The sequence below is a fragment of the Salmo trutta genome, chromosome 33 (genome assembly GCF_901001165.1).
Source record: "Salmo trutta chromosome 33, fSalTru1.1, whole genome shotgun sequence".
Lineage (NCBI taxonomy): Eukaryota > Metazoa > Chordata > Actinopteri > Salmoniformes > Salmonidae > Salmo > Salmo trutta.
In genome coordinates, this window is record NC_042989.1 from 6,430,280 (window position 1) to 6,452,489 (window position 22,210).

Sequence of the window (22,210 nt, forward strand, 5' to 3'; positions counted from 1 at the left end):
TCAGACACGGCTAGGACATCATGGTTGGCGGAGTGTGCTAATGCAGTGAATAAAACAAACTTAGGGTGGAGGCTTCTGATGTTAACATGCATGAAACCAAGGCTTTTACGGTTACAGAAGTCAACAAATGAGAGTGCCTGGGCAATAGGTGTGGTGCTGGGGGCTACAGGGCCTGGGTTAACCTCTCCATCACCAGAGGAACAGAGGAGGAGTAGGATAAGGGTACAATTAAAGGCTATAAGAACTGGTCGTCTGGTGCGTTGGGAACAGAGAATAAAAGGAGCAGATTTCTGGCCGTGGTAGAATAGATTCAGGGCATAATGTACAGACAAGGGTATGGTAGGATGTGAGTACACTGGAGGTAAACCTAGGCATTGAGTGACAATGAGAGAGGTTGTGTCTCTGGAGGCACCAGTTAAGCCAGGTGAGGTCTCCGCGTGTGTGGGAGTGGGACAAAAGAGCTATCTAAGACATTTAGGGCGGGGCTGGGGGCTCTACAGTGAAATTAAACAATAATTACTAACCGAAACAGCAGTAGACAAGGCATATTGACATTAGGGAGAGGCATGTGTAGCCGAGTGATCATAGGGTCCAATGAGCAGCAATAGGTGAGTCGGAGCCGTTCGGTAGTCGCTACTACACTAGGCGAGCTGGAGACACGGCGATTCAGAAAGCTAGCGGGTCGGGGCTAGCAGATGGGTCTTCGGCAACATCGCAACGGAAAAGCCTGTTGAAACCACCACGGACGATTACGTCGGCAGACCAGTCGTGATGGATCGGCGGGGCTCCGTGTCGGCAATAAAGGGTCCAGTCCAATTGACAAAGGAGGTATTGTAGCCCAAGAATTCGCTGGTAGACCTCTTCGGCTAGCCGGGAGATGGGCCTAGCTCGAGGCTAGCTCAAGGCTAACTGGTGCTTGCTTCAGGACAGAGGTGTTAGCCAGTAGTAGCCACTCGGTTGCAGCTAGCTAGCTGCGATGATCCGGTGTAATGGTCCAGAGCTTGCATCAGGAATCCGGTGATGTGGTAGAGTAAAAGCAGTCCTATATGCTCTGGGCTGATATCGCGCTTGCAGACTGACAGGTAATGGCCCGAGCTGAAGCTGGCTGGTGTCCGAGTTAAGGGCGAAGACCGCAGCAGTGGCTAACTGACTACTAGCTAGTTGCTAGTTATCTGGCTAGCTTCTGATTGGGGTTCAGGTTCTAAAGTATAAAAAATAGCAGATCCGTACCACATTGGGTGAGGCGGGTTGCAGGAAAGTATATTCAGTTCCTAGATGGAAAGTGAAATTAAAATATATACGAAATGTATACGAAAAAAACAAAGACTATTTACACGGTACAAGACAAACACACCTCCGACTGCTACGCCATCTTGGATTCTGATAGGTGATCTCAAGCTCATTAATCATAGAATGGCCTTTCTTCAATCTTCAAATATGAAAAGTCTCTTTGGAAAATGACAGGAGTGGCAAGGAGTGGAATATTAGTTAAAAAGACTGGTACCCAGCTATTACTTGAAGACCAAGGCTACTTGAAATATTGAAGTACTACTACAATATCTACTTGCAGCAGCCCATCACAGGCTTTATTGGCCTATCTAAACCTCTATCCTCTCCCTCTCTGCCCTCTTTCTTTGTCTCTCCTCTCCCCCCCTTCATTCCCCTAGTGGCAGCACCTGTGGATGAGTGGTATGTGGAGTTCAGTATGTTCCATGGCTTCTCTATGTTCAGCAGCAAGGGATCCATCCTGGACACACTGAAGGGAACACTACTGGACGTGGCCAGAGGTTGGACTAGGGGACGGAAGGGCCTATTGTGATTCTGTGACAAAGCACTGGGTGTTTTGAATTTGAATATTTTTGCCAATGACTAAAGAAAATAGTGTACTCTGATTAATTGCGGTGCCGGTTTACCTCTAGGTGGCAATCTTTTCTTTATGATTATAACGCCGGATAGCTGAGAGGAGATGGGGTTTTCCACAATGATAATATGGTTAAAGGCGTTGATAGTATTTCCTATATTATCTATCTATCCCCTATTAACATTTTACATTATGTTATATTATATTATATTCAGCAGACGCTTTTATCCAGTTAGTAAGTCAGTTAGACTTACATTAAAGGAGCATTCTGGGGCCTCCCAAGTGGCGCAGCCGTCTAAGGCACTGCATGGCAGTGCATGAGGCATCACTACAGACCCAGGTTTAATACCAGGCTGTGTCACAGCTGGCCTTGACTGGGAGACGCATGAGGCGGCACACAATTGGCCCTGCCTTGTGTGGGTTAGGGGAGGGTTTGGCCGGCTGGGATTTCCTTGTCCTTTCGCGCTCTAGCGACTCCTTGTGGCGAGCCCGGTGTCTGCAAGCTGACGGTGGTCGCCACCTTGATGGTGTTTCCTCCAACACATTGGTGTGGCTAGCTTCCGGGTAAAGCGAGCAGTTTGTCAAGAAGCAGTGTGGCTTGGCAGGGTCGTGCTTCGGAGGACACATGGCTCTTGACCATCGCTTCTCCCGAGTTCATAGGGGAGTTGCAGCGATGGGACAAGACTGTACCAATTGGGGGGTAAAAGTAAAAAAATAAAAAAGGTACAATCTGCAGTTGATACATCCATTTTTAGACTTACAAATTAATGATATATATACCCATTGATTCTTGAAGAATATAACTTATAAATGCCTCATGTGCTTAGTTCAACTGTCAAAGCCCATCAGAACCCAAATTATAAGCTTGTTTTACTCAAATGTCTAAACATTGTAAAAAATAAAAACACTGTATAACCTTAAAACATGCTTAAAACTACAATGTTGATATCTTTGATGGGCAGTCCTTGTATCCATAGCTCTCTATGAATTTGAGAGTGGTTACATTTCTCCAGGCCCATCCCTCAGCTTTTTATTGTTTCAGCTAATGATTGCCCTTTTAAGGTTGTATCTTAGCAGTATGAGTGTGAATTTCAATAAGTTTGTCAGAATTGCATTGGCCGTGGCATCTCTCTCTTAGAGCCCATCCTGCAGTGGACGATAGGGGAGGAGTTGTCGTCTCGTATCATTGAACCACATCTCCACCGGGTCCTGAAACTACAGGTCAGCCAGAGTCCCTGTGCCGGTGATGTGGCCGTGCTGGCACCTGTCTTCGCTCCAGGAGGACACACAGGTGAGGAAGACGTACTGTATACACACACACACAAACATGTTATGACAAACAGAACATACTTTAACTATAGGTAACTGTAACTGCAGACAAAAAGGCCATTGATATGCCCTGTGTATACACTCACGTGGCAGTTTATTAGGTACACCCTAGTACCGATTCGGACCCACCTTTGCCTTCAGAACAGCCTGAATTCTTCAGGCATTCTACAAGGCGTCAGAAACGTTCCACAGGGATGTTGGTCCAGCCTGACACGATGGCATCACATAGTTGCTGCAGATTGGACGGCGGTACATTCATGCTGCTGTTCCATCTCATCCCAAAGATGCTCTATTCAGTTGAGGTCTGGGGACTGCGAAGGCCACTCAAGGTAACTGAAGTCGCTGTCAATGTTTTTCCACTCCTCATTTGTCCAGTGTTGGTGATCACGTGCCCACTGGAGCCGCTTCTTCTTGTTTTTAGCTGATAAGAATGGAACCCAGTGTGCTCGCCTGCTGCAATAGCCCATCCGTGACAAGGATTGACGAGTTGTGCCTTCCGAGATGCTGTTCTGCACACCACTGTTGTACTGAGCCGTTATTTGTCTGTTTGTGGCCCGCCTGTTAGCTTACACGATTCTCGCCATTCTCGTTTGACCTCTCTCATCAACAAGCTGTTTTCGCCAACAGTACTGCCGCTGACTTGATGTTTACCAAGTCTTGGTAAAGCCTAGACACTGTCGTGCGTTAAAAGCCCAGGAGGGTGGCCGTTTCTGAGATACTGGACCCGGCTCGCCTGGCACCGACGATCATACCACGCTCAAAGTCACTTAGGTCACTCGTTTTGCCCATTCTAAAATTAAATCGAACAGTAACTGAATGCCTCTGCCTGTCTGCCTGGCCACTGATCCATTTTTGGGAACCTAATAAACTGTCCTGTAAGTGTATGTCTGCATGCTTGTGCGCAGGGGTGGAATTAGAAGAAAAATCACTAACATCACAGGCAGGTAATTTAGCTTAAAAGCAAATTGTACTTGTTAAAACTAGTTTCACATTGGGATCTCAGTTCTCAAGCATTCCAATTCAATTCTACCCCTGCTTGTACTCATTCATAGGACTTTGTCAGTGATCATTACTGAGGCATTCTGTCCTCTCCCATTGTAACTGCAGGGGTGATTCTCAGTGTCACCAGATCTGCCTTCACCGCTCAGGCACGATGGTTCAACGCCACGAGATCACTATGTAGCTTGATCAATGAAGGTAGAGCATCTTATCTATCACGTTGCAGCTTTGATATACTGTATTGCTTAGAATTGTATTTCAACATCCCTTATTCTGCTGTTTGATACACAACGATACAGTGAGTGAGTGTGTTGTACGGTAGTTTTCAGTGCATTGTCTTTAGCCGGTTCTGTATTATTTGATTATTAATGACTCTAATACCATTTTCACACACCCGAGGTGAGCCGAGCTGAGAGATCGCGTAAAAATGCCTTAATGGCTGTCCTCATTGTCGTCTACAGTGTGTGTGTCTGGCTGCTGACCAGTCTCTTGATGTTCCACAGTGTGTGTGTCTGGCTGTGCAGGGATCTAACTTTTACTGACTTACTGATCCTCCACAGTGTGTGTGTGTGCGCGTGTTTGTTTGTGTGTGTGTGTGTAACTGACCTGCTATCTCCACAGTGTGTGTATCTGGCTGTGCGGGGATCTCCATCGTGGACCTGAAGCTGACCAACTGTCACCTGTTCCTGCTGACCAACCGGGGGCTCTTCATCAGCCAGGATCTCCTTTCCCCTGTCACAGGCACTCTCAATGTACTACACACACACACACACACACACACACACACACACACTCATTTGCACCATTAAAGATGGCACCGGGGGGTAGCTACTGTTTTATGGGATCTTAACCAACTGTGCTATTTTGTTATTTTTTTGCATTTTTGGAACTTATTTTGTACATAATGTTGCTGCTACTGTCTCTTATGACCAAAAAGAGCTTCTGGGAATCAGAACAGCGATTACTCACCTTGAACTGGACGAAGAATTTCTCTTTAATGAGTCGGACGAGAGGGATTTACTCCAGGCACCCGAACAGGCCCTCATCCCCGTCATTCGCAGGAGAAAAAGACGGAAGAGGTATTGCGGAAAGAGATCGGAGTGCCTTGTGAAGATTCGCCGACGAGTGGCCAATCTGCCTTTGCCATCCGTACTGTTGGCTAACGTACAATCGCTGAATAATAAATTGGACGAACTAAAAGCACATATATCCTTCCAACGGGACATTAAAAACTGTAATATCTTATGTTTCACTGAGTTGTGGCTGAACGATGATAAGAATAACATACAGCTGGTGGGTTATGCACGGTATCAACAGGATAGAACATAAGTCTCTGGTAAGACAAGGGGTGGCGGTCAATGTATATTTGTAAACAACAGCTGGTGCTCGATATCTAAGGAAGTCTCAAGGTTTTGCTCGCCTGAGGTAGAGTATCTCATGCTAAGCTGTAGACCACTATCTACCGAGAGAGTTTTCATCTGTATTTTTTGTAGCTGTCTACATACCACCACAGACCGATGCTGGCACTAAGACAGACTCAATGAGCTGTATACCGCTATAAGCAAACAGGAAAACGCTCAACCAGAGGCGGTGCTCCTAGTGGCCGGGGACTAATGCAGGGAAACTTAAATCAGTTTTACCTCATTTCTACCAGCATGTTAAATGTGCAACCAGAGGGGAAAAAACTCTAGACCACCTTTACTCCACACACAGAGACACGTACAAAGCTCTCCCTCGCCCTCCATTTGGCAAATCTGACCATAATTCTATCCTCCTGATTCCTGCTTACAAGCGAATATTAAAGCAGGAAGCACCAGTGGTCAGATGAAGCAGATGCTAAGCTACAGGACTGTTTTGCTAGCACAGACTGGAATATGTTCTGGCTTCATCAATAAGTGCATCGATGACGTCGTCCCCACAGTGACTGTACGTACATACCCCAACCAGAAGCCATAGATTACAGGCAATATCTGCACAGAGCTAAAGGGTAGAGCTGCCGCTTTCAAGGAGCGGCACTCTAACTCGGAAGCCTATAAGAAATCCCGCTATGCACTCAGACGGCAAAGCGTCAATACAGGACTAAGATCGAATCGTACTACACCGGCTCCGACGCTCATTGGATGTGGCAGGGCTTGCAAACTATTACAGACTACAAAGGGAAGCACAGCTGAGAGCTGCCCACTGACACGAGCCTACCAGACGAGCTAAATTACTTCTATGCTCGCTTCGAGGCATGTAACACTGAAACATGCATGAGAGCATCAGCTGTTCCGGACAACTGTGTGATCCCGCTCTCCGCAGCCGATTAAGACCTTTTAACATGTCAACATTCACAATGCCGCAGGGCCAGACGGATTACCAGGGCATGTACTCAGAGCATGCGCGGACCAACTGGCAAGTGTCTTCACTGTCATTTTCAACCTCTCCCTGTCTGAGTCTGTAATACCAACATATTTCAAGCAGACCAACATAGTCCCTGTGCCCAAGAACACTAAAGTAACCTGACAAAATGACTACCGCCACGTAGCACTCGCGTCTGTAGCCATGAAGTGCTTTGAAAGGCTGGTCATGGCTCACATCAACACCATTATCCCAGAAACCCTTGACCCACTCCAATTTGCATACCACCCCAACAGATCAAGCTAAGGACTAAACACATCCCTCTGCAACTGGATCCTGGAATTCCTGACGGGCCGCCCCCAGGTGGTAAGGGTAGGTAACAACACATCCGCCACGCTGATCCTCAACACAGGGGCCCCTCAGGGTTGCGTGCTCAGTCCTGTCCTGTACTCCCTGTTCACTCATGACCGCACGGCCAGGCATGACTCCAACACCATCATTAAGTTTGCCGATGACACAACAGTGGTAGGCCTGATCACCAACAATGATGAGACAGCATATAGGGAGGAGGTCAGAGACCTGGCCGTGTGGTGCCAGGACATCAACCTCTCCCTCAACTTGATCAAGACTAAGGAGATGATTGTGGACTATAGGAAAAAGGACTGAGCACGCCCCCATTCTCATCGACGGGGCTGCAGTAGCGCAGGGTGAGAGCTTCAAGTTCCTTGGTGTCCACATCAAATCATATTTATTTATACAGCCCTTCTTACATCAGCTGATATCTCAAAGTGCTGTACAGAAACCTAGCCTAAAACCCCAAACAGCAAGCAATGCAGGTGTAGAAACACGGTCGCTAGGAAAAACTCCCTAGAAAGGCCTAGAGAGGAAACCAGGCTATGAGGGGTGGCCAGTCCTCTTCTGGCTGTGCCGGGTGGAGATTATAACAGAACGTGACCAAGATGTTCAAATGTTCATAAATGACCAGCATAGTCAAATAATAATAATCACAGTAGTTGTCAAGGGTGCAACCTCAGGAGTGTCAGTTGTCAGTTGGTTTTTCATTGCCGATCATTGAGAGTATCTCTACCGCTCTTGCTGTTTCTAGAGAGTTGAAAACTGCAGGTCTGGGACAGGTAGCACGTCCGGTGAACAGGTCAGGGTTCCATAGCCGCAGGCAGAACAGTTGAAGCTAGAGCAGCAGCACGGCTAGGTGGACTTGGGACAGCAAGGAGTCATCATGCCAGGTAGTCCTGAGGCATGGTCCTAGGGCTCAGGTCCTCCGAGAGAGAGAGAGAATGAAAGAGAGAATTAGAGAGAGCATACTTAAATTCACACAGGACACCGGATAACACAGGAGAAATACTCCAGATATAACAGACTGACCCTAGCCTCCCCACACATAAACTACTGCAACATAAATACTGGAGGCTGAGACAGGAGGGGTCAGGAGACACTGTGGCCCCATCCGATGATACCCCCGGACAGGGCCAAACAGGCAGGAAATAACCCCACCCACTTTGCCAAAGCACAGCCCCCACACCAGTAGAGGGATATCTTCATCCACCAACTTACCATCCTGAGACAAGGCCGAGTATAGCTTACAAAGATCTCCGCCACAGCACAACCCAAGGGGGGGCGCCAACCCAGACAGGAAAACCACGTCAGTGATTCAACCCACTCAAGTGACCCACCCCTCATAGGGTCGGCATGGAAGAGCACCAGTAAGCCAGTGACTCAGCCCCTGTAATAGGGTTAGAGGCAGAGCATCCCAGTGGAGAGAGGGGAAAAGGACAGGCAGAGACAGCAAGGGCGGTTCGTTGCTGTCACGACTTCCTCCGAAGTCGGTCCCTCTCCTTGTTTGGGCGACGTTCGGCGGGCGACGTTCGGCGGTCGACGTCACCGGTCTTCTAGCCATCACCGATCCACCTTTCATTTTCCATTTGTTTTGTCTTGTCTTCCCACACACCTGGTTTCAATTCCATCAATTACATGTTGTGTATTTAACCCTCTTCCCCCCATGTCCTTGTCCGGTATTGTTTTTTGTAAGTGCTTGTGCACGTTATGTCTGGTGTGCGTCAGGTTATGTACCCATTTATTGATTGTTCTGTTTTCCAGTGGGTTTTTATTCTTAAAGTGCGCCGTTGGAGAAACAGTTTTTTGCTCTCCTGCGTCTGACTTCTCTGCCGCCAGTACACACCCCTTACATTTGCTCCAGTGCCTTTCCGTTCACCTTCACACTCCTGGGCCAGACTACACTCAATCACAGGACCTACTGAAGAGATGAGTCTTCAATAAACTAACATGGTCCAAACACACCAAAGACTGTCGTGAGGAGAGCACGACTAAACCTATTCCCCCGCAGGAGCACGACTAGCCTTCCCTGTAGCTCAGTTGGTAGAGCATGGTGTTTGCAACGCCAGGGTTGTGGGTTCGATTCCCACGGGGGGCCAGCACAGAAAAAAAAATGTATGAAATGTATGCATTCACTACTGTAAGTCGCTCTGGATAAGCGCGTCTGCTAAATGACGTAAATGTAAATGTAATGGGTCCTCAGATCCTCAAAAGGTTCTACAGCTGCACCATCGAGAGCATCGTGACTGGTTGCGTCACTGCCTGGTATGGCAACTGCTCGGCCTCTGACCACAAGGCACTACAGAGGGTAGTGCATACGGCCCAGTACATCCCTGGGGCCAAGCTTCCTGCCATCCAAGACCTCTATACCAGGCAGTGGCAGAGGAAGACCCTAGAAATTGTCAGACTCCAGCAACCCTAGTCCTAGACTGTTCTCTCTGCTATTGCACGGCAGGTGGTACCGGAGCACCAAGTCTAGGTCCAAGAGGCTTCTAGACAGCTTCTACCCCCAAGCCATAAGACTACTGAACAGCTAATCAAATGGCTACCCAGACTACTTGCCCCCCCCCCCCCCTATATGCTGCTGCTACTCTGTTATTATCTATGCATAAGTCACTTTAATAACTATTACTTCAATTACCTCGACTAACCGGTGCCCCCGCACATTGACTCTGTACCGGTACCCGCTGTATATAGCCTCGCTATGGTTATTTTACTGCTGCTCTTTAATTATTTGTTTCTTTTGTCTTATTTTTGTATGTATTTTTCTTAAAACTGCAATGTTGGTTAAGGGCTTGTAAGTAAGCATTTCACTGGCTCTGTTGTATTCGGCGCATGTGACAAATAACATTTTATTTGACTTTGTGCACAGAGCCATTTGATTGGCACGAACCTTCTTTATGGTCCTTACTAGTCAATAAATAGTTTATCTGAACAGTTTGTGTTGTGGTACTGATCTTCGTCTCTGAATATTACAGTTCACCTTGCTGTTCCTCCCTGCACTGGCTCAGGTCTGTAAATATTTCAGTTGTTCAAGCTATTCTCAGATATAGTAGGGGCAGAGTGCCTCCCAAGAAAACAGTTAACAAGTCATTGTGTTTCTCCTTCATAGATGGACTACTCTGCCACCACCTTGTGGTTTTCCTCTCAGTGTGTGACAGATCGCATCTATTTTAGTGGTATGGCTTAATCATGACCTCAAATAAATGAACTATACGAATTCATAACATGTTTTTTGTTGTTTTGGAAGTTTTCAAACTGTTTTCTCTCTTGTTTAGATGACACGCTCAGTTTGATTTCCAATGAAGGAGAAGGTGAAAACCTGGTAGGTGTGATTTGAGGGGGTTTGTTTATAATTTATATTATACAAATGTCTATCCTTGTGTTTCAACCTGAGCTTCTCAATGGCAGCATTCTAGGTGTGTGTACAGTAAGTACCCCTTCACGAGGTGGTTCCTGTGCCAGGCCTCCGCTGCTGACATCGCGAAGAACCCCAAACACCGTTACCTGTCCTTCCTCCATGACCGCCACCAACACACTGGCCTACTGCTCTCACACACTGAGGTACCTTTTCTATATTGTCTTTATATACAGTACCAGTCAAAAGTTTGGACACACCTACTCATTCCAGGGTTTTTCTAGATTTTTACTCTGCTCTACATTGTAGAATAATAGTGAAGACATCAAAAGATGAAATACACATATGGAATCATGTAGTAACCAAAAAAGTGTTAAACAAATCAAAATACACTACAGGTCAAAAGTTTGGGTTCACTTAGAAATGTCCTTGTTTTTGAAAGAAAAGCATTTTTTTTGTCCATTAAAATAACATCAAATTGATCAGATATACAGTGTAGACATTGTTAATATTGTAAATGACTATTGTAGCTGGAAACGGCATTTAATGGAGTATCTACATAGGCATACAGAGGCCCATTATCAGCAACCATCACTCCTGTGTTCCAATGGCACGTTGTGTTAGCTAATCCAAGTTTATCATTTTAAAGGCTAATTGATCATTAGAAAACCCTTTTGCAGTTATGTTAGCACAGCTGAAAACTGTTGTCCTGATTAAAGAAGCAATAAAACTGGCCTTCTTTAGACTAGTTGAGTATCTGGAGCATCAGCATTTGTGTGTTCGAATACATGCTCAAAATGGCCAGAAACAAATACCTTTCTTCTGAAACTCGTAAGTCTATTCTTGTTCTGAGAAATGGAGGCTATTCCATGCGAGAAATTGCCAAGAAACTGAAGATCTCTTACAACGCTGTGTGCTACTCCCTTCACAGAACAGCGCAAACTGTCTCTAACCAGAATAGAAAGAGGAGTGGGAGGCCCCGGTGCACAACTGAGCAAGAGGACAAGTACATTAGAGTGTCTAGTTTGAGGAACAGATGCCTCGCAAGTCCTCAGCTTCATTAAATAGTACCCACAAAACACCAGTCTCAACGTCAACAGTAAAGAGGCGACTCCAGGATGCTGGCCTTCTAGGCAGAGTTCCTCTGTCTAGTGTGTTTTTTTTGCCCATCTTAAATTGTTCTTTTTATTGGCCAGTCTGAGATATGGCTTTTTCTTTGCAGCTCTACCTAGAAGGCCGAACTTGAATCATCGGCATACATTGATACATTTGTATCTAACCCATTCATTTCTAACCCCTTAATTTTATAATTGGATCTGATTTTTATTGCTAACAATTCAATGGCCTTTAAGATACCCGTTCGGTATTAGAGGGAAACCTTGTTTTGAACCTCTTGACAATTCAAAATTCTCAGATAAATAAACATTACAGTGCCTTCAGAAAGTAGTCACACCCCTTGACTTTTTCCACATTTTGTTGTGTTACAGCCTGAATTTAAAATTGATTAAATTGAGATTATTATTACTATTTGTCACTAACTTACACAAAATACCCTATAATGTGTTATAGAATTTGAAGTTAGGATAGCCGAACATGTGAAAGTTACTTTAGTGTCTCTAGCTTGAACGGTTCAAGAGTTAATGTTGGTGAGTTATTTATGCTAATGTATGTACATTTATATCGTTATATTTGATTAAACTTTTTAAGAATTTGAAGACAGGATAGCCTGAACGTGTGAAAGTTGGTTTGGTGTCTCTATCTTGAATGGTTCAGGACTTACTGTGGGTTGGTTATTTTATGCAAATGTATGCACATTTATATCATTTTAATTTATACATGTTTTTAAGAATTGGAAGTTAGGATAGCCTGAATGTTTTAAAGTAGATTTTTTTAGCTTAATTGGCCAAAAAGTAGCACCGTTTTAAATAGCTACCACTGTATTACTGTGGTTCTAATTCAGTGGCGGTCGGGTCCATTTAAGATGAGGGACAACAATTTTTTATTTTTTATGAACATGGCCTTATTTCTATTACAGCATATTGGATGACTGTTTTCATATTCCATTCACCCAGATAGGTTTAGTCTACTGCATGATACTCACATTTTCTCTATGCCCATCATGAGGTTGCTACAACCTGGCCTACGAATGAAAGTTTACAACAGAGGTTTACAAGTTTACAACAACAGGTTGAGAGAAAAAGTTGAGTAATGACAGACAGTGACACCTTTAATACCGCCTTGCACACTCTTGCCTGCATCCTGCTGATCTAGGGTGTAATTATTAGTCCAACAGTTGCAAACAAGAGTTTATATTGGACAAATTCAGGTATGTTTATCCCCGTTTCATTCGGTTTGCTTCTGTTTAAGAAACGCTTTTCAACAGAATCGGCGGAATAAATATTGACGTTTCCCACATGAGGTTTCCCATGTGGATTTTCCCATGTGATCACATAACCTTTCACATATGCCACCATATCTGTATCAGTAACTGATTTAACCTGTATTCCTAGACTTTGGACTTTATAGTAAATACACTCAAGATAAACAATTATATTTATCATAGTGATTCAGGAGTAACATGAAAACAGAATAATATGCACCACCATCATTAGAAAAACTATACAGAAAACCCTCAAACGGCTGAAATAATATATGAAATCAACGATGAGAGAATATTCTGAATAACTGATAACTAAAAAAGCAGTGCAGATGGCACTATTTTTCTAAGTGCAGAGATGTATGATAGTTAATGAATGTGTGACGCACTAAAAAGATCAGCGTACCTCAAATCCAGAGGTTGTGATTTCAAATCCCAGGTGGGTTCATATTTTAGCTGAACAGTGATAACATATGGAAATGCACATTTGAAAACGTGATCACGTGAAGTGTTTCAAAAACACATGTTTTCACATGTGAGATATACGAACAAATGGACAATCTCTGATCTATTTAAGTTATTAAGAGGGACATGACAGGGATGCCCTCTGCCCAGTTATTTATTTGCTTTAGCCACGGAACCCCTAGTATCAATAATTAGAACCAGTGGAGGATGATGGGAGGAGCTATAGGAGGATGGGTTTATTGTAATGGCTGAAATTGAATATATGGAACGAAGTCAAACATGTGGTTTCCATATGTTTGATGTGTTTGATAACGTTCCATTAATTCCATTCCATCCATTACAATGAACCCGTCTTCCTTGCTCCTCCCACCAGCCTCCACTGATTAGAACTCATGGCTCAATGTGGCGAATAGAGATTGGTGGAGAACAACCAATGATGTGTATAATCCCTGGATGACTGACAGGGGGCGATGTATTGAAGCCACCGCGCAGCCATCTTGGTACTTCTCCTCCATTGTAAAAAAATATATTTTGGAAGCTATAGAAATGCATTTAAGAATGTCTTCATTTGTTTTTGACACGTTTATTCTATTTCAGACACCTTAATGCATACTTTCAATTATATTATGTGAGCTAAAGATAAAAATAAAAAATGAAAACATTTCTGCCCTTTGCTAAAAGTTGCCCAGAATCAAGTCAATAATTGTGCAATTATCTGACAACACCAAATAAAAAGTAAAAGTGCTCAGGGACACTTGACATTAAGGCCTAGATTCAATCAAATCTAAATCAAATTGTATTAGTCACATTTTCTGTAAACAACAGGGGTGGACTAGCAGTGAAATGCTTACTTAAGGGCCCTTCCCAACAATGCAGAGAGAAAGAAAATAGAGAAATAATAGAAAAGGAAAACGCGTAATAATAAAAGTAATAATAGATACACAATGAGTAATGATGACTATATACAAGGGGTACCAGTACTGAGTCCATGTGCAGGGGTACAAAGTAATTTAGGTTGATATGTACATATAACTAGGAATAAAAATGACAGATAGTAAACAGTAGCAGCAGCGTATGTGATGAGTCAAAAAAGTTTGTGCAAAAAGGGTCAATTCAGATAATACGGGTAGCTATTTGGTTAACTATTTAACAAACTATTTAGCAGTCTTATGTATTTTGAGTAGAAGCTGTTCAGGGTCCTGTTTGTTCTAGACTTGGTGCATCGGTACTGCTTGCCATGCAGTCTATGAGTTGGGTGGCTGGAGTCTTTGACATTTTAGGGCCTTCCTCTGACACTGCCTGGTATAGAGGTCCTGGATGGCAGGGGGCTTGGCCCCAGTGATGTACTGGGCCTTACGCACTACCCTCTGTAGCGCCTTGCGATCAGATGCCAAACAGTTGCCATACCAAGTGGTGATGCAGCCAGTCAGGATGCTCTGAATGGTACAGCTGTAGAAGGTTTTGAGGACCTGCAGGCCCATGCTGAATCTTTTCAGCCTCCTGATGGGGGAAGAGGTGTTGTCGTGTCCTCTTCACTACAAGCATGAACAGCATAAGCAAAGGATAGCCGACACCCGCATAGCTGGTGTTTTGACGGTGTCAGAGATGTTACTACATTAGAGCTGTGAAATTGGTGAGCGGCTGCTCGTGTGGTCATTGCCACGAAGCCACACCCGTCCTACTTGCGTTAGAAGTTCAGAATAAGAAAGTGTAGGCTATATAGAAACAATGACACTAAAATTGAAAATCATTAAAGAAAATCATTATATTTTCATTCATATTTATATCACATTCCAGTTTTCCGACTTGTAAACAACGCTGCGTGGGATTTCTCTTAATGCAGCTCTGTGCAGCCAATGGCAATTTCTGCTTCTGGTATAAAGCCAGGAGACGCTTGTGGATTTGCCAGCTGTTCCAGCTCCATCATCGCCCACCACAAAACACTGTGGTTGTCCACTAGCGCGGATCTGATAGAATCTAGCCCTAAGTGCGTAAATGCTCTTGGGATTTGAACTTGCAACCTTTTGGTCTGGAGCGCATTAATGTCTCAGCAATACCACCAGATGGTTAATTGTTACCAAGAACATATATCCACACACTCTCAAAAATAAGAGTATGGTTATATCCCTTCCCTGGTGTACAAAAAGGTCAAAGGTACACATAAGAGACCTTCAGAGGAACATATAGGAACTCACATGTTATTGAGCGGTGCCTTTTAGGGTACATGTGTGGATAATCTAGTATAATGTTACGTTTTCTACCCAATATATTAAATACAAAGCTGTGTTCATAACCATTTGGAAGGTGGGAATTTACAAGTTGTGAAGTCGTAAATACCAGTTGAATGCATTCACGTGTTTTGAAATGTTTGGGAAATGCCAATTGGCTAATGGACAACAAGCAACATCAACCACAAACTAAAAGTACAGCTATCATGCTTGTAAACAAATGATAGAGTTAAAAACCATATTAATAGATTTATTTTTATAATGTTTTGTTGTTACATTTAACTGCCAAGGTAATTTCCTTAGTAGGTGAATGGTCAGAACTGGGAAAACTAGGAAACAAACACTTGAGAAACAGGAAAACACGCTGGTAAGACCAGACAAGACAATGGGGAAGATGGGCGAAACCTAGAGGGGGGTGGAGACAAGCACAAAGACAGGTAAAACCGATCAGGGTCTGATACAATGTCTCAATTGTCTCAAGGCTTAAAAATCCTTCTTTATCTTGTCTATTCCTCTTCATCTACACTGATTGAAGTTGATTTAACAATTGACATAAATAAGAGATCATAGCTCTCACCTGGATTCACCTGGTCACTCTATGTCATGGAAAGGTGTTCTTAATGTTTTATACACTCAGTGTATAGCACACACCATACACAGTGAGTGCAATCCATTAAGTGTGGATTCCATTTGCTTTGTATGAGATTGATTTGATTGATTCAATTTGAGTCAAGTAAAAATCCACGATCCCCAGATAGTATGATCATGAAATTATATTGTGTGTCTCTCTCTTCCAGCAGAATGGTGCGATGGTGTCAGTGTTTGGTGTAAAGGCAGAGGATCTTTTTCAACGTCACACCAAGTTCCCCCCGGTGATTCTAGACTTCCAGCCCAGAGGGATCTTCCTGTTGGACAACCATGTTATCCTGTACGGCTCAGAGGTGACAGCACACACACACATACATTACACACATGCATATGCACGCACACACACACACACAGAGTTCAAATAAGTTGACAGAACAAAAAATACCGGAGGTAGGAAAACTCAGGGTCCTATCTAAGTATGATGAATTTGATACCATAATGTATTTCCCTTACCCAACCTTTGTCTGTGTATTATTTTGTGTTTAGGTGTGGACGTCGTCAGACAGAGGCTCTACCTTCACGTGGGTGTTCTCTCTAGACAATCAGATCGTGATAGACGCGCTGAGCTGTACTGTCATTGGCGTGGTAGTGTTCTTTACTGACCATGGAAACCTCTACATCATGAAGTCAGGTGGGACAACAACAATAGTGATGTTCCAGGTTATCTTTTTTTGCAGCCGTGCTTCCCAAATGATCCAATCTCACAACGCCTGGAGAAGTTTGTAACTACTCAGAAAGGAACCATGTTTGTTTGTGAACCCTTCTGAGAACAGGGTGACTGCAAAACAGACAACCTGGAACACCACCATCAACTCCTAAAGAATATGCTGCAGGATGTAGGCTTGAACCTAGGGCTGTTGTGGAGACCGTATTACCGCCACGTCGGCAGTCATGAGTCATGCCTGCAGTTAAATTCCACGTGACCGTTGAGTCACGGTAATGTCCTCTTATGCACTCAGGACATGCGTTGGTAGTACCCAACTCGCTAACGATCATCAGGTCACCAATGGTCTGGTACTCAGGGCTCTGTTGTCGCTCTAACCACTCTGACATCAATGCAAATACAATGGAAAATCACGTCAAACACTTATCATCAAAACAGTGTCATGCTTTTAAAACTCACCTTACTGTGATTGATCACTTTGAAGAAAGAAGTTGAACAACAGGTGGAAACTGAGTGGAAAACATGGTCGTTGTGGATGTTGTTTCAAAGCCAAACACAACTAAACGGACAGCGCTTTCTAAGGTGATGATTACATTTTAGTCATTTAGCAGACGCTCTTATCCAGAGCGACTTACAGTAGTGAATGCATACATTTCATACATTTTTTTCTTCCGTACTGGTCCCCCGTGGGAATCGAACCCACAACCCTGGCGTTGCAAACACCATGCTCTACCAACTGAGCCACACGTGATTCAAAACACCCATACGCATAGAGCTTATGAATACGTATAGGCCTATGAGCCCTATCCCGGAAACAAACCCTGATTTAAAATAACGATTGTGACGTTATACAATAGATAGACTACCGCATATTACGCATGGCAGAAAAATATTTTGTTTTTAAAAACTGATTTAAGATGTCTTTGGTACATAATTGGTCTTGCCTATACTCCAAAATTTAACTAATTGTAGTAATCGTGTCACGACTTCCGCCGATGTCGGTCCCTCTCCTTGTTTTCTAGCCATCGACGATCCACTTTTCATTTTCCATTTGTTTTGTCTTTGTTTTCTACACACCTGGTTTCTATTCCCAAATTACATGTTCATTATTTAACCCTCTGTTTCCCCCATGTTTGTGTGCGTGTTTGTATATAATGTTCAGGTCATTACTTGTTGGCTGGTTTTGTTTGCCGGGTTCGTTATTACGCCCGTTATTTACGAGTGACCGGTATTTCACACACCTTTAGTATTTGTGGTGCTGGTGCTGGTGCTGTTCGTGGAATAAATTACCTTGTACACTCATCTCTGCTCTCCTGCGCTTGATTCCATGCACCAGTTACCCACAGCCTGACAGAAACACACACCCGAAATGGAGTCAGCAGGAGCAGTTACCCCGGTACTAGGGGTTGAGGAGCGTGTCCAGCATCATGAGGCGATGCAACAACATCTCGGCATCGCTATGGATCGCGTCCTACAGACTATGGAGCACTGGGAGAGAAGAGGAGTTCCTCCAGCACCTCCACCAGCACCACCAAGGACACCACTGATCACCCCTCACCCGGTTCCAGTGGGATTCAACTCTCCCTTCCGAGGGAGTACGATGGAAAGGCAGCGGGATGTCAGAGTTTCCTACTCCAACTGGAGCTCTACCTGGCGACCGTGCACCCGGCTCCTTCGGGCCGCGAGAGCGTCTCCTGTCTCTCAGGGAAAGCCCTGGATTGGGCCAACGCCATATGGGAGGAAGGAGGAGCGGTGCTGGACAAATTCGAGGATTTCACCGGCCGCTTCAGGGCAGTCTTCGACCACCCACCTGAGGGTAGACCGGCGAGTGAACGTCTCGTGCACCTGAGGTAGGGGACGAGGTGCACACAGGAGTTCGCATTGGACTTCCGGCCCCTGGCCGCCGGTGCAGGGTGGAACGACAGGGCCCTGATCGATCACTACCGTTGTAGTTTGCGTGAGGACGTCCGTCGGGAGTTGGCCTGTAGGGACACAACTCTGACCTTCGACCAGCTGGTGGACATGTCCATAAGGTTGGATAACCTGCTGGCTACCCGCGGACGTCCAGATCGGGGTCTTTGGATTCCATCCCCCAGCACCACCGTTCAACACCCATGGAGTTGGGAGATGCTGCTATTAGGGCGACCGGAGGAGGGGCCAATCCATGCACCATCTGTGGCCGCAGAGGGCACACTGCCAGTCGGGGGTGGGGAGTTTCTTCTAGGAGTCGAGGCAGCAGGCAGGGCACTCTCGTGTCACCCCAGGTGAGTCGGTACCAGGCTCACCCAGAGCCCCCTGTTCCTCACATGTTTTTGTTTATTAATTTTCCTGAGTTTTCCCCGCATTCCCAACATAAGGCGCTCATAGATTCAGGCGCAGCTGGGAATTTTATTGACAGATCATTTGCCCATAGTTTAGGGATCCCCATTGTTCCTGTGGATATGCCTTTCCCTGTGCACGCCTTAGATAATCGACCATTAGGGTCAGGGCTAATTAGGGAGGCCACCGCTCCACTGGACATGGTTACGCAGGAGGGTCACAAGGAGAGAATCAGTCTCTTCCTTATTGATTCTAATGCGTTTCCCATGGTGCTGGGCCCACCCTGGTTGGCCTGTCATTACCCCACTATTTCGTGGCAACAGGGGGCTCTCACAGGGTGGTCACGAAAGTGCTCGGGTAGGTGTTTAGGGGTTTCCGTCGGTGCTAGTATGGTGGAAAGTCCAGACCAGGTCTCCACCATGTGCATCCCCTCTGAATATGCCGATTTGGCTCTCGCCTTCTGTAAAAAGAAGGCGACTCAATTACCACCCCATCGACGGGGGGATTGTGCGATAAATCTCCTGGTAGACGCAGCACTTCCCAGGAGTCACGTGTATCCCCTGTCACAAGAGGAGACGGCGGCTATGGAAACATAATCTCTGGGGCAGGGGTACATTCGGCCCTCCACTTCACCTGCCTCCTCGAGTTTCTTTTATGTGAATAAGAAGGATGCAGGTCTGCACCCGTGTATTGACTATCGAGGCATCAACCAAATCACTGTGAGGTACAGTTACCCGCTACCTCTCATCGCCAGTGCGATCGAGTCAATGCACGGGGCGCGCTTCTTCACAAAATTGGATCTCAGGAGCGCTTACAACCTGGTGCTTATCCGGGAGGGGGACGAGTGGAAGACGGCATTTAGTACCACCTCAGGGCACTATGAGTACCTCGTCATGCCGTACAGGTTGATGAATGCTCCATCAGTCTTCCAGGCCTTTCTAGACAAGATTTTCCGGGACCTGCACAGTCAGGGTGTAGTGGTGTATATCGACAACATTCTGATATACTCCGCTACACGTTCCAAGCATGTGTCCCTGGAGCACAGGGTGCTTGGTTGACTGTTGGAGCATGACCTGTACATCAAGGCTGAGAAATGCCTGTTCTTTCAATAGTCTGTCTCCTTCCTAGGGTACCGCATTTCCACTTCAGGGGTGGAGATGGAGAGTGTCCGCATTTCAGCTGTGCGTAATTGGCCGACTCCCACCACGGTAAAGGAAGTGCAGAGGTTTTTAGGGTTTGCCAACTACTACCGGAGGTTTATCCAGGGTTTTGGTCAGGTAGCAGCTCCCATTACCTCACTGCTGAAAGGGGGACCGGTGCGTTTGCAGTGGTCGGCTGAGGCGGACAGGGCTTTTGGTCAGCTGAGGGCTCTGTTTACCGCGGCTCCGGTGCTGGCTCATCCGGATCCCTCTTTGGCGTTCATAGTGGAGGTGGACGCGTCCGAGGCTGGGATAGGAGCCGTGCTCTCTCAGCGCTCGGGTACGCCACCAAAGCTCCGCCCCTGTGCCTTCTTCTTGAAGAAGCTCAGCCCGGCGGAGCGAAACTATGATGTGTGGGACCGAGAGCTGTTGGCTGTCATCAAGGCTTTGTAGGCGTGGAGACATTGGCTTGAGGGGGCTAAACAGCCTTTTCTCATCTGGACTGACCACCGCAATCTGGAGTACATCCGGGTGGCGAGGAGACTGAACCCTCGCCAGGCAAGGTGGGCCATGTTCTTTACCCGTTTTGTCTTCACCCTGTCCTACAGACCAGGTTCCCAGAACGCTAAGGCAGACGCACTGTCCCGGATGTATGACACAGAGGAGCGGCCCATGGATCCCACTCCCATACTTCCGGCCTCTTGCCTGGTGGCACCGGTAGTGTGGGAGCTGGACGCGGACATCGAGCGGACTTACGTACAGAGCCCAGCGTTACGTACAGAGCCCACTCCCCCCCAATGTCCAGCTCTGCGTCTGTACGTTCCGTCTGCTGTCTGCGACCGTTTGATCTATTGGGCCCATACGTCACCCTCCTCTGGTCATCCGGGCATCGGTGGGACAGTGCGCTGTCTTAGTGGGAAGTACTGGTGGTCCACTTTAACTAAGGACGTGAGGGTTTATGTCTCCTCCTGCTCGGTGTGCGCCCAGTGCAAGGCCCCTAGGCACTTGCCTAGAGGGAAGTTACAACCCTTACCCGTTCCACAACGGCTGTGGTCGCACCTGTCTGTGGATTTCCTAACGGATCTTCCTCCATCACAGGGTAACACCACGATCCTGGTCGTTGTGGATTGGTTTTCTAAGTCCTGTCGTCTCCTCCCTTTATCCGGTCTCCCTACGACCCTACAGACTGCGGAGGCTCTGTTTACACACGTCTTCCGGCACTACGGGGTGCCTGAGGACATTAGTATCTGATCGAGGTCCCCAGTTCACATCAAGGGTCTGGAGGGGGTTCATGGAACGTCTGGGGGTCTCGGTCAGCCTTACCTCGGGTTTTCACTCCGAGAGTAATGGGCAGGTGGAGAGAGTGAACCAGGATGTGGGTAGGTTTCTGCGGTCCTATCGCCAGGACAGACCGGGGGAGTGGGCGGCATTCGTGCCCTGGGCAGAGATGGCCCAGAACTCGCTCCGCCACTCCTCCACTAACCTCTCTCCCTTCCAGTGTGTACTGGGGTACCAGCCGGGCCTGGCGCCTTGGCATCAGAGCCAGATCGAGGCTCCTGCCGGAGATGACTGGTTTAGATTCGCTGAGGAGACCTGGGACGCCACTCATGTGCACCTTCAGAGGCGCCAGAAAACCTACGCAGATCGCCACCGCAGTGAGGCCCCGGTGTTCACACCGGGGAACCGGGTCTGGCTCTCGACCTGAAACCTGCCCCTCCGCCTGCCCTGCCGGAAGCTGGGTCCGCGGTTTGTGGGGCCATTCAAAATCCTGAACGAGGTGTGTTACAGGTTACAGCTTCCCCCCGATTATCGAATTAACCCCTCGTTCCATGTGTCTCTCCTCAGGCCGGTGGTGGCTGGTCCACTCCAGGAGTCTGAGGTGCGGGAGGTTCCTCCGCCCCCTCTGGACATCGAGGGGGCCCCGGCGTATGCAATTCAATACATACTGGATTCGAGGCGTCGGGCGAGGGGCCTTCAGTACCTCGTGGAGTGGGAGGGGTACGGTCCGGAGGAGAGATGCTGGGTGCCGGTGGAGAACGTATTGGACCCCTCGATGCTGCGGGAGTTCCACCGTCTCCATCCGGATCGCCCTACGCCTTGTCCTCCGGGTCGTCCCCGAGGTCGTTGTCAGC

At 46.5% G+C, this 22,210-nt stretch overlaps 1 protein-coding gene across 7 annotated transcripts in view; it reads left to right on the top strand.

Annotated features, from left to right (window-relative positions):
- LOC115172303 (cation channel sperm-associated protein subunit beta) overlaps positions 1-22,210 on the top strand; it is a 46,530-nt gene that overhangs the window by 10,835 nt on the left and 13,485 nt on the right. For 6 of the 7 annotated variants that reach the window (XM_029729639.1, XM_029729640.1, XM_029729644.1 and 3 more), the window contains 10 exons: positions 1,668-1,787; positions 3,000-3,152; positions 4,298-4,387; positions 4,811-4,941; positions 9,859-9,891; positions 9,993-10,059; positions 10,159-10,205; positions 10,292-10,444; positions 16,106-16,249; positions 16,443-16,587. In XM_029729639.1, the coding sequence (XP_029585499.1) occupies positions 1,668-1,787; positions 3,000-3,152; positions 4,298-4,387; positions 4,811-4,941; positions 9,859-9,891; positions 9,993-10,059; positions 10,159-10,205; positions 10,292-10,444; positions 16,106-16,249; positions 16,443-16,587 (1,083 nt within the window). The remainder of the gene's footprint in view (positions 1-1,667; positions 1,788-2,999; positions 3,153-4,297; positions 4,388-4,810; positions 4,942-9,858; positions 9,892-9,992; positions 10,060-10,158; positions 10,206-10,291; positions 10,445-16,105; positions 16,250-16,442; positions 16,588-22,210) is intronic. The other variant, XM_029729638.1, reaches the window with a different exon arrangement.